Source organism: Anas platyrhynchos, chromosome 4 (assembly GCF_047663525.1).
Source record: "Anas platyrhynchos isolate ZD024472 breed Pekin duck chromosome 4, IASCAAS_PekinDuck_T2T, whole genome shotgun sequence".
In the NCBI taxonomy this organism is placed as follows: domain Eukaryota; kingdom Metazoa; phylum Chordata; class Aves; order Anseriformes; family Anatidae; genus Anas; species Anas platyrhynchos.
This window is the reverse complement of record NC_092590.1, coordinates 77,516,740-77,530,032: the sequence shown is the minus strand read 5'-3', so window position 1 is coordinate 77,530,032 and position 13,293 is coordinate 77,516,740. Positions and strand designations below refer to the sequence as shown.

At 41.6% G+C, this 13,293-nt stretch overlaps 1 protein-coding gene across 2 annotated transcripts in view; it reads right to left on the bottom strand.

The window, feature by feature from the left end:
- Positions 1–13,293, bottom strand: part of ATRN (attractin) — a 145,251-nt gene that overhangs the window by 54,292 nt on the left and 77,666 nt on the right. For both annotated transcript variants that reach the window (XM_027455845.3, XM_072037910.1), the window contains exons 21-24: positions 13,213–13,265; positions 11,479–11,573; positions 10,847–10,925; positions 10,288–10,445 (exon numbers count right to left, since the gene is read on the bottom strand). In XM_027455845.3, coding sequence (XP_027311646.3) covers positions 10,288–10,445; positions 10,847–10,925; positions 11,479–11,573; positions 13,213–13,265 — 385 coding nt within the window. The remainder of the gene's footprint in view (positions 1–10,287; positions 10,446–10,846; positions 10,926–11,478; positions 11,574–13,212; positions 13,266–13,293) is intronic.

The window sequence follows — 13,293 nt, the reverse complement described above, 5'->3', positions numbered from 1 at the left end:
AGCAAGCCTCTCACCACAGCGAGCGAGATGCAGCGAAAAGGGGCTCAAAAGCACCTGCAGTTACGTCTAAATAAAGGCAAGGGACATCGCTGGCAAACAACTTCGGCATTCCAGTGCTTTCAGAAGCAAAAGAAAAAGAACATTTTTTGGAACAGAAAGGTCCCAGAGAGCTAAGGATGATTACACCTCATCACCTACAACTACTCCTAATTAAAGGTACACGAGGCACAGTGAGAACCCGGCAGGAAAGCCACCAGTATCAGCAGCCTCAGTGTGGTTTCAAGCCTACCTAATTATTTTATCAAAGCAATCACTTCCTATCTATATGTATTTTATTCTCTTTGGCCAACAACAAAGCCACTTTTGCTTTCCCTTTACCCCTACTGAGAGCTTTCATTGGATTCACCTGTGGCTTTTGATTACAGAACAACATTAATTTAAAGAAAAGCTGGGAACATCCAGGAGCCGTGGCCGGTCCTCAAGGATATTTATGCCCTGTATCAAATGCTTCATGTTTCCTCCAGAGACGCATCAGGGTATTAGCATCAGTTACAGACCCCGCTTTTTAACCGCGGTGTGCTTGCTTCGCTCTGTCTTATTCCGTGTGCTGTCAAAGCCTTTTAGTTAGGCTGCAAACCTCAAAGAGGTAACCCCAGAGAGCATCGCCGCTTGCAATATGCATATCACCTTCAAGGGGTGGGAAGCCTGAAATAAAAAGAAGGTGGAAGCGTGGGATCCAGCGCTCCTCCAGCCCTGTTGGTAAGTGCAAGGCTACCGTGCTCCTCACCTGGAAGGAGCTGAGCACACCCCGAAGCTTTCCTTGGCTGGGTGTCATCCATCACTCAGCTCTGCGAGATAACCAAGCACTTCCCAACACGCATTACACACGGAATGGCAAGTAAAATTAAGGCTTAATTGAAAGTGGTGTTATGCTTCATGCTAATGGCGACCACCTGCTTTATGGGTAAGGCCGCCAATAAAAATAGCAGGACGGGGAATCGAGTATCAGAAGAAGAAATTTAATCTAAATTGGCTTTAATGAAGGAGGTTTCCTTTGAAAAATGAGAACTTGGACGATTTCGGTATTCAACTGCTGCTGGACACAAGAACGGCGCAACATTAAACTAATGATGATAAAGATCAGAGAAAGAGCTTTGCCTGAGGATTGAGAAGTCTTTTTCGGAATGTAATTCCTGGCACTTTGTAAAATACTGGCTACTATTTCCCACTTAAATAGCCACGTTCAGAGTAAGGGAAAATCAGCCTGCTTTACCCAGCCAGAGAGCCCTTCCTTATGAGAACCTCAGACTAGTTTATAATTCATCTCTGCTCTGAAATACAGCTGACAACAGCAGCATATGGCTCCACATGAACTTTGCCTACATAATAACACAGGAAATATCTACTGGCTTAAGAAAAAGACACATTTACACATAATTGCCAGCTCTGCAAAGCCAAATAGACGTGAAAGCAATCTGCTTGCTTACATTCCTACATGCATTTTCAGCGCATGATTGTAAACCAGTGGGAGCTGTTTTACAGGTCAAAGGAGGTGAAAATAAAACTATCCCAGAGCAAACTGTTCAGAGGCAGCGAGAGGCAGAGCAGAAACCTTTTGATGCACAGGATTAAACAGAGCCTAGCTCGTTCCCTAAGATTAACATGAAGAGGTTGTAGAAGCGTATCAAAATGAGTAGCCACTGGTCTGATATACGAAGAAAGTGGCGCTTCTGAAGGCTTCATGAGGGTGGAATCGTGCTTCCCCACCTCTTGGAAATCTTCCTCAATCACAGCTCTAACTGGAGCAGGGATGTGCATCTTGCTTCAGAAGCCGGAGGCAGTCACCCTGGTAAATTGCACGGCAGCACTGAGTTAGCAAAAGCACCATAAGGCAGCGAGGGGAGAGCACCAAAGGAAGGGAACCCATTAAAAAGCGTGTCATCCACGAGTCTGCATGGAAGAGCTCACATTTCATTTGGTGGGACACGGCACGCTGCGTGGTTTCTGCACGCGTCTGTGTCACCCGCAGACGTGCGAGCCTGTACGTACAGGTTAGCGGCAGGCATCCGGCGTGGCACCGAAAGAAAGCACCGCAAATAAAAGGCTGATTTAATTACAGCACATTTCAAACCGTCCTCAATTTCCAGCCCTGCCATTTGTAACAATTTCTGCGCTTGAACTTTTGGCAGCTCCTTGTAAAGCAGCTATCAATTTAACAGAGATGAATCGCTTCCACCTTTTGGGTTCACCATTCACGGTTTCGGCAGATGAACTATGCGGCAGTTCGACACTTTGAGTGGGTTCACAAATATTTTCCCATCACTGTAAACAGCATATTTGAAATATCTAGAATAATTACGACAACACATTATGTGACTGAATTAAGCTATCCACACTCCATTAACTTTCTGCGTAGAAGGGAATAAAGCTTTAGGAGAGACCATATAGACCCGCAGCTCGGAAATAAATCCACTGGAGGAACCCTGAAAGAAGCTTCAACAACCCATGCAGGAGTTTGAAAATTAAAGAAATGCAGGCAGCAGAGGCAATTTGAGCTATTTTTCTATTACAGCCTCTATTAAATCAGGCCAGAAAGCAGCAGTTTCAGTGACTTGAAAGTTTCCCACCCGTTCTCAAATACTCAAGAGTCCTGAAACAGTGTGAGGTGTCTTAATGCTGTTGCAGCACTTCCCCAAGCATCCCGTGCAGCGATGCCACGCAGCCATGGTGGCACTTTTCTGAAGCCCAACAGGATGACGAACTGCCAAACAAACAATATACAGCAAATACCCAGCGAGATTTTGCAAACAGCATATTTTGCATGCAAAAGGCTGTAAAATTCCTTCACCTCTTTTTGTCCCTTGAAGCATTTGGCTTATAATTAACGTTTAAGCGCATTCAAATTAAAATACTTCAACCAACACAAGAGAAAGAGAGGAGGCAATTGCCAGTTAATGATACAATTACAAACTGTTTTTTTCCTTAATCAGCTCCTGAGCATCCTACATGCACTCAGCAAGCAGAGATCAATGCAAAAAGCTTTATAGAAAGGGATAGGAATTCTGGGAGAGTACAATCTAAAATCAAACGGGACAGAATCTTCATGAAAACAATAGTTTGGGTACGAAACAAGACAAGAATACAGGTTTATATTTAGTGAGTGGAAGAAAACACCAGCAAGACTAAGCTGTAAGGGGACAGAGAGCTCACAGCCATTAGGAGGGGTGGAAGTCGGCTGGATTAGCAACTCCCATTTTGACCCACGGTGCGTTCCCGAGAGGGACGCACTTACTGGGATCTGTTCCACGGAAATGTCTGCTGGTTTAAACATTGGTAAAACCTCCCTGCATTAACACAACTCTCCGAGTTTCAAATTCTCACCATTACCTGCTTGTCAGATCCAGAAGTTCAGTTTCAAATCTCAGTGAGCTATTTTCATCTGAATTTAAATCCCGTGAAAGTTACTCCAAAAGTTACTGCACTGAATTTCCTTGTTCCTTACTGCAATACTCTACAGCTTTTTCCTATTATTATTTTTTATTTTTTTTAACTCTATGGCATTCTTTCTAGCCTAAGATACATTTTGAATTAATAACAAAGCAGTTGCAACGCATTAAGAAAATACATCAAATAGGCGGGGACGGAAAATCCTACTGTGTTTACATGACTAGCTTAGAGAAAAACCCCACCAACGTCCTTTTAGAAGAGGTGCACTGCTCAGTTCAGCGGATGATAAGGCACATTTGAGGCAGTGCTTTCCAAGCAAAAGAAAGGGAAGGTGAGCAGCTGGGATTTGCACAGCACTTCTAAAGTCACCCGCGGCTGTGCCAGACCGAGTGCATTAGCAGAGAGGAGCTGCAAAGCGATGAGAACGGAAATATTGAGACGTTTTTTGACGGTGCCTTACCTGGGTTTTCAAGAGAGCTTGGCAAACTAAGATTTTAAGGGAACTCCGCGACGTAGCTTTCATAACCGGAAACCGTTCAGACAAGTTATTAGGGAGCGGATTGCTGTTTTGAAGGCTCCCTACATTTTGCAGCCGTGCTTCTTTTACAGAATAATCATTTCAAGTCATTAAAGCAGGCAGGGAAAGGCATCCTAAACCAATATACTTAACAAAAAAAAAAATCCAAACCGAAGTGGTTTTGAAGAGAGGTGGAGCAAGAAGGGAAAAAAAAAAAAAAGCCAGAATTCAGCACTGGCAAGGACACAGCTATCTCTGACACAAAAGAGCATTTATACTCCGAGTCCATATTCAGCAAGGCAACAAGAGAGGGAAAGAGAGACAGACCTCAATCAATGGCTTCAGAATAAAGAAAAATATATTCAAAAATAATAACGTGGATTGTAGCTTAGCTGCTCTGCAATAAAGACTGTCAGTTTCTCAAGTTTTCTTTTGTAACATTTCCAGTGTAAGTAAAATCACTGCTTCTAGTGTAACTAAATGGAAAACAAGTCAGGATAAGGGAGCATACAGCACATAAAACAACTATTTATTATATTATTCAAACACAGAAAAAAAATATATATACACGCACCGGCTAGATACACTTTTCTACACAGGAACAGACCAAACAAAATGTGTACGCTGCAATATTTTCAAGTATTTCCCATCAGCAGTCTGGCAGTAGCAGAGTTTCGCCAACTTCATCACACTTCTTCTATTGAAAACACTCTAATTCTGAAAGCTAAATTGAAACATGTTCTGTAGCTGCAAAAAAAGCTTAAGAATGCAACTGCGATGAGCAAAACTGTAGGAGGCAGTCTCCGAGATAAGAAAAACAGTTTGTGTCCTGGCCATACTGCAACATGTAGTTTTAATTAACACGTCTGCTTGCCCTGAAGGACTAAATCCAAACTGCAGAGGAAATATTTACAAAAGAGCTATGAGAAGCAGTATGGGAAAGGCCTGAATAAAAACCCTTCCTGAGAAGAAAGGAACAGAGGGTGAGTGCAGAAGGAGCAGCCAGGAAAGCAGAGTGGTCACGAAGCGAGCAGTCACCCTGTGGCTCTATCTTAAATCTTGCAGTGCACCCCAATCAAGGATCAATTGCTAGGAAGCCTTTTGTCCCCAAAATCCATACCTTGAGTTATCTTCTATTTCATCTGATTGAAGATAAACTTCTGCGGAGAGCCCAGACTTTACAAAAAAAAAAAATAAAGGAAAAGATAAAGCAAATAGGAAAGAGGTGTAGAAAGGACAAGTAGGAACATAGATTGCAATTAAGGGCAATGGAGGGCAGCTCAATCCACCAGGGAAGATTGCACAAGACCTGAAAGGACCCCACGAGTCCTGGAGACAAATTGTATTATTTATTTATTTTTAATTGCATTTTCTCTTTTCCCTAGTTTTTGTTTTTTTTTTTTCCTCTGTGGAACCGTAACTTTTTATAACATCACCTCCTACTCATCAACTGGTCTGAAAAAATTACCGGGATGGTGAGGAGGGAGAAGAAACCTGCAAGTAAAGCAGCACCCCGGGGCGGCGCGAGAAGCGTAGTGTCAAACTATGGTGTCTTAGCAGCCAGCGTGAAAACGTTTTCATGCGGCACCAAACCTGAGAGCACAGTTACACCAGATGGAAAACGGGCCAAAAGCTCAGCATCGCACCAGCCAGAAGCAAATCTATACGGCTACAGGCTCTTGGTGATGGAGATGGGACAACTCTCATGAGTAGACGTAGCAAACAACCAAGATCTTGCTGTTTGTCAAACTGAGGATGTGAAACACAGAGAAGCATCACAAACGTTGTTAAATAATGCAGGAGAAAACTGGTTTCATGCACAGCCAGACAAGCAAGACTGTGAGTAAGGAGGGAGGGATGCCACGGAGAGCCACGATGGGATCTCCACCCAAAGGAGGTGCAGGGATGGACAACAGAGGCTGAAGGCAGAGATGATGGTTGGCTATTGCTAACACAAGAAAGAGCTGAGATTTTCCACACCGCCAGGTATGCAGAGAAAGAAGTCAGAAAAATGTCAGTTTAGGGGAAAAAATGTCTTAGATATGAACGGAAATGCATATGTTGGTAGTAATTGTAAGGAAAATACTCCGGGCTGTGCTGTTACTGCCAGGGTTCTGCACAAAAAGAGCCTCTCATACAATAAGAGCCGGTGCTATTTTAGCCTTTGTTTTGGCAAGTAACAAGGACATTAAGAAGATATAAAAATTACCAAGGATTGAGTGCACACTAGCACATTCAGATTAAATTAAGGATAAAACAAGGAAGGTGTTGTAACGGAATCAAAGTTCACTCTTTTTAACAGCAAGAAATTAAATAAGACAGTAAAATTAAGTGGACCAAGGAGATAAGGAATGGGAAAGCAGCCATCTAAGTATCTCTCTCAGGTTAAAGATGCAAAACTATTTGAAAGCTAACTCAAAACTAACCTCTAAAAGGACATTAGGAACAATTAAAGAATCTACATATTACGGAGAGGATGGGATTCATTAGCAATGTCTTAGAAGCCAGCAAGTGGTACGGAGATAAAATAAGAACTGCTGAATGTCAAGCTGTGCCAGAGCTCAGCAAACGATAAACAAAATAGCGAGAGATGTTTCAGCCTTGCAAGTAAAGGAGACCATAAAGGGAAAGTGAAGAGGATATGCTGTAAGGGTAGGCGAGAGATTAAAACCCATCAGCTATATCCTTTAAACTAAATTAGAGCTTTCATTAAGGACAAGGACACTGAACGTAGGTGCAAGGCAAAGAGCCCAGTGGGAACGAGGTTATAAAAAGAGACTCAAGCAAGGTGGATACAAAACGCAAATGTTTTGGTATGTTCAAAGTCGCTGAAAGCAAACAGCATTCATCCCAGCACTCCCAAAGAAATGGCACATGAAATAACGCCTCTGGTAGTAGCAAGGCTGTTAAAGCAATCTACCCAGCCGAGCATGGCACCACGGAAAATGTAAAACTCGCATTTAGAGGAGGAGGGAGAATCTACATATTCGCGTTCCCAAGACCTAAAGAGTACACAAAGTTTCAGAATGTGTTTTGAATGCAAGAACTGAAGAAGTAAACAAAAAAATTGAATTCATCAAGAGAGTTGACAATGGTAAGTGTGCTGCGTCAACCCTCTGTTTTCCATCTCTAAAAAAAAAATATAAATTTAGTTTTGTAGACCTAAAAAGTGCAGCTGAGCTAATCCAGATTTCATTATGGCTTTCAATGCAAGGCTATGTTGGAAGAGCTCCTGGGTATGATACAGATGGTGAGGGTTATCTCCAGAGTCACCGAGGTTAACAGGGACAGAAGTTAGTTGTTCAAGGATGGTGTCTGGACAGGCTTTGACCTTTCAAAGAAATACAGAACAGTTTGGCTTGGAAGGGACCTCAGAGCCTCTCCAGCCCCATCCAGCCTGGCCTTGGGCACTGCCAGGGATGGGGCAGCCACAGCTCCTCAGGGCAGCCTGTCCTCGTAGCAAAGAAAGATATCCTCATTAATGACACAGACCCCAAAAAAAGAGTGCTAATCATACGCTCTGCTGACAAAGTCGAAGGGGATTAACAGTAAAAATATAGGAAAGAATAACACCGAAGGAAAAACTAGATGATCTTTAGGGCTGGCAATATTATCCAGTAACAGCAGCGGGATAACATTTTACGATGCTATTAGGGGCTGAGAAGAATGTTAGCTCTCAAGGCTGGGAGCTCATCAGTTGGCAGGCAAGGGTGTAAAAGAGCGGGGTATATTAGTCCATATTAAAATGAATAAAGGACTATTAATCACTGCAGCCACGAGAACGAGCAAAGCAAAATACTGCCATAAAAGAACCTAGAAAGGTCCATAAAGGACCCAGAAACACGGCTGTACAAGGAAACAGTGAGGCCTATCTACGTGCCCTTAAACAAGGCTGACCAAAAGCGTACAAGTGAGATGATGTGATGTGATTTCATGAGATGAAGCACAGAGGAGAGACAAATGAGGCAACTGAGCACCTAGATAACCTGTTTCAATGAGGTTTTGTCTTACTTAAGCCAACAAACACTGAAGGCAGAGAGAAGAGATGAGCTGTCTGAACACCTCCAAGGAAGGCAGCAGACCTCACTGTCAAACAAGGAGACAAAGGGGACATTCAGGCTTAGTGACCGTGCCGGCGTTGGAAAAGCATGCAGAAATTCACTGTAAGTACAAGTAGGATGGACGTTAGACTAAGCACAGGAAAGCTTAAGGGACAGGAATCAGTACGGTCCTTAAACACCTGCCAAGTTCTAACACCCAGCTTTGAACATGAAATAGCAAAGTAAATAATTCAGGGGAAGGTAGGTCCAGCACTGACTGTGGAAGGCCAACAGTCAGCACTGATATCAGTCAACGCACAACCTGTAAGTTATAAAATAAATTATGTATTTCTTCCTGACAGCTCTGATTACCAATTTGATGGAAGAGATGCCTGAAAATTTAAATAAATCATCGTGCAAGTGCCTGACTTTGTACACGGGACTTCACTTGCTCTACTGAGAGCTGCACTAATTGGAAAACCATCAGCCTGCCTCAGCTTGCTGCTTGTGTAGCCAATGACATAAACTTGAAGTTCTTGCAAATCCCTTCATGTCTAAAACTTAGGACTTGACAATGAACTAAGACTTTACAACTGGTAAAGCAGAAACCAAAGAATGATTACCAATAATGTAAGTGGTATTCCAAGAAACAAAATTTACCAACAATACAAAGTCTCCTAAGTGTTTAAAACCACTCTTTACCAGAAGGTAAAGCAGACATTTCACAAGTATTCCTAATGTTTTCAGAAAAGTTCAGGAAACGCCTTGAAAAACATAGCCTACGGGCAATTTTCCAGGTAGACCTCATTTCTTCGCTCAATATGATAATAATGTGTATTATCTTTGTTGGAAGTGACCCCAACAGTGAGCTTCTGCACCACAAATGACTGAAATATCAAGGAAATCCTTGTGAAGTTGCCAGCTTTCATTTGGTAATTGGTTAGATTGGTTGAATAAGGGCGGAGATTGACTGATGCCTTTTTTTTTTTTTTGTGTAAAGAGACTTGGTCAAATGTGGGAATTCAAATTCATCAAATATATACAGCCTCGTTTGAGAGCTCTGTTCCAGACCCAGTAGTAGCTTTACCCTTCAAAGAGACCCTGTATCACTCTGAGTACAGCGTGCGTTGATACTTGGATTAGCCCAGAGCAAGAAGGTGCCCAAGGCTGCTCTGAATTATTAGCTGCAGCAGCAGTTGCAGAGTCTCTGTGATTGCAGTCTGTGATCTACGAGCATTTTCATGATCCACCAAGCTTCATCCACTGCTTCTGCAGCATTAGCATTATCATCAGACAGTCTGACACCGGAGGCAACGTGTGTGTTAACTGACTGCACCAAATTAAGGGAAAGAATGAACTCGATCTTATTCTGCAGGTACCACAGGTCTTTGGCAGCACAAGGAGAAAGAGGGATGGCACTCCAGCTGTGCCTTTAAAGAACAAGATGTTAAAAAGAGACACTGGGAACATTTGGGTATTCTCATTCTGGGCTTGTTTTTTGGCTGAGTCTTTGCTGCTTTCTTCAGCATCAAGATGTGCACCTTTAAAGCCAAAGCCCTGATTAGAACATAGCCCAATTAATAGGTGAGCATCCCACTTGACTTCATAGCACATTTCCAGATCCACTGGGTTGAGTAACCCTTTCTCTGCTTCAGGATTACACTGAGAGCTGGTTCCCTTTTGTGAGAAACAATCTGCAGCCAGTAACACAGGCTCAGGCAAGGATCTCAGTGAAGAAGCTCTTTTATTTGTGACAGCAACAGTGGGCGTCCTGCAAGCAGGAGCCCACAGCAAAAGTATGTATCATAAGCTTATATTCCCTATTATCCGACGCTTAATTCCTCCCCTGTTTCCTCATTGTCTGAGTACTACAGGTTCACAAACTACTCGATAGTACTTACGACTATAGCGTATAGGTACAATTTTATTTGACCAACATTTAACTTCTCCTTTTCCTTTTGGTTTTCCTTCCCCTCTTGTGACTAGAGGGCCTGTGGTTTTTTGGTTTTACTCACTTTGCAACTGCTTGCCTCGTTTTTCTTAGCCATCCTCCTTATTTTGGAACAGTAGGACCTTCCACTGTCCCCTTATCAGCTTAATATTCCCCGCACTGTTACGCCTGCACGATTACTTTTGAATATGCAAGGTTAGTGAAATTTTCCACTGCAAAAACACAACTTGAATTCTCACAGTTTGGAGAACAAACAGATCGCTGAAATTGCCACATTGCTCAAGAGAAACAACATACTTTTAAAGAATTCTACGCTTGGTAACAAATCCTACCTGTATTTTTATCGGCCAGGTGAAATTGCTGACGTAAACAAAGAAAGTGATGTTCGGATTGTTGCGGAAATCAAATTTCTCATTGGAGAAACTGTCCTTGTATTCTTTTATATTAGTTCTTGAAACAACTGGAATTTCCTCCCCAGCCTGCGTGCCAGCTGTTTTCAAATGTTAAGAAGTTAACAAGAAAAGATGTTTCAATGCATATTTTAAGCGACAAATAAAAAGAGCTAATCATCCAGAATAATAATGCTATAAAATTAACCATTCATCTGAACATGACAACGTTAAGCTGCACCACACTATCAAAATCACTGTATGCCAAAATATCATGTTCCTAAAAATTAAATTAGCTCCTCCACTGTTTCCAAAATACACCATTAAGATGGAAAAACACAGCTCTTTTTAACATTTTCCTTCTGCCCCCAAGCCTAACATTAAAGGGCACTACATAGCAAGTTCATATGTAATGACAGACGTTTCCTCAATTAAATCTGCGTTTGTCAAAAACTGATAACTGAAGCAAGGTTTCAAGCAACTTAGATCAAGCTAATTTTACCTGCAAAACTTGTTGACCAAGTAATATTGAGGTTGAAATTTTTAGATGCATTGATAAACATGTCCAGGTCTCTGTTTTGCTAGGGGGAAAAAAAAGAATAAAAAATAATTTTTACGATAAGCAATTTTACTGTACTGTTTTCTAGCAAACCTTCACTGGCAAAAAATCTTGGAATTTGTTATTTACGTGAAGCAAATACATCAAGCATCATCACATTAAGCAAATGACAGCCTAGAAAACTATTTCCATTTTCTGAAAGCAGTATTCTCCTCCCCAAGGAAAGCATAATAAAGAACAAAACAAGTCATGTGCATAAAACAAGAAGAACAGATACACGAGGTATGTGTTGAACAGCAATCAAAACTAGAATTGCTCAGCAGTTGTTTAAACAACTGTAAAAAAATCAACTGTGAAATAGTTGTTGGTTCCTATGAAATTTTACCATGAATATTTGAAACTTTGCCAAGCAAAGCTCAAAAATTTCTTGTTGCTTTGCAGAACTGGACACGCATGCTATGTTAAAAGACCACCTCTGGAGACTCACCATACTGTAAAGCTCGTCCTGTCCATGGCCAGGAAGAGACAAACATGTACCCAAAGGGTGATGTTTAAAGAGAAAGTAGAGAATTTACCTCTTCAGGTGTTGCTACGAAGTTGATTGCTGTGTAATAGCGATCATCCTCTTGAGAAAGGCTGAAGGTGAACTGATAGTCAATGAGAAGAGTATCTAAAAGGAATGCACAGAGAGAGTGACCCCAGGTCTTGGAGCAGAACAAACTTCTGCAAAGCAAGGCAAACCATTACAGTACAGCACTCCTTGAGCACAACTAGGAGTCACCACGCTGCTATGAATGAGTTCACCCTATGCACGATCCCACACAAAATGGACACGCTCATCCTTTTGAAGTTAAGCCTAGAGGGCTCAACTAGAAAGAGCTTACCTTTTCCAGACAAGAGCCTCCAGTCCTAATCTGAATGACTGTTCATACACATAAGTTGAAAAAAACATGCCAAGACATTTCCTTTTTCCATACTGCAGTACCTCCACATTCTTATGGAATATTAGTAAAATAAAATAGTCTGTATAATCCCCATTTAGAAGGGGATTAAGTTCCGTACCTGTTAAGGTTCTGTACAGGGAGGATGTCTACAGAGCAGCTGCTTGGTCACAATCCTGCTGCCATCCTGCTCTCCATCACATCATGCCCTGGCATGGCAGGACCACTGTTTGGTCCGCCAGTGTGTCCTGCTGCTCATGTCTGATTAGGTTTTGGGTGTCACCTCTGGTAACTGACAGTGCACAACCAGCTTTGGGGATACGTCAGTATCCTTCCATTTCAGTATCCTTTTCTTAAAGCACAGTGTTCTGACCTGTACCCAGTCCCAAAGCCATGCAGAGATATTCCAAGCAATAATAAATATGAAGCTATACAGCAGGTATTATTTTTCTCCTAATGCCCTCCCTTGTTGGGTTGACACGAGCCACACAAGCCTCTGATGTATGCCTACAACTTTTATGAAGCACTACGAGAGAAATTTCCAAAGAAGAAAATCAAATGAGACTGAAATTGTATAGCACAAGGTTGTTCTTGTGCGAGTTGTAAATTTCTTTTCCCCCTTTTTGTCCACTTTACCAGCAGTGCTATTAGCACCAATGAGGTGGGTCATCCTTGCAAATAGATTATCATGAGATGTCATCAGTGTCCTTGCTTCGCTACGCAAGCAGACTTGAAATTTGTTAAATAGAGCACATTGCCAGTTTCTGTGTTTCACAAAAATACTATCGGAGACTTGTACCTTTATGTAATTTAAGATTATATCTGTCCATGCTTGCCAATGTGCTGATTGCTAGTATTTGCAAATAGAAGCTGGAGAGTTTCCATTAAGTACTCTGAATCTTGGCAATGTGTCTTTTGAGTTGCACGGGAATCCAACTGTTCATTTCAGAGGAAACATGGCGATTTTGAAGCCTTACCCATTCTAATGCGGAACGAAATTTAAAACTAAAAATTAAAAACGCAGTATTTCACACTAGCAAAAAATCTAAAAACACGCCTTGATTTCTACTTACTTAGGTATATATTGCAAAGTGTTTTCCAGAAAACCAGATTTCATTTCAAGGTCACGTGGAAAAAAAATCCAAAACTTTGTTCTGAAAGTTTCAATTGCGACAAAGACAAGAAGAGTAACGAGAAGAGCTGGTTTTCTTTAAACAAAACCTTAGTCAAGTTGAAGTTCTCAAGAAGTATTTTCTAGTCCTATCCTTAATCCCTTGCATTTTAAACTGATCTGAGGCAATTGAATTTTAAATATATTTCCAACGTCATACATTTGTTATCTACAAACAAAATCCCAGCTATACTCACAGTAACATGTTCCTTTAAGCGGATTTCCCTGATACCTGTTTTCAACTTCACACCTAAAGAAAATAAATATTTTTAATTAAT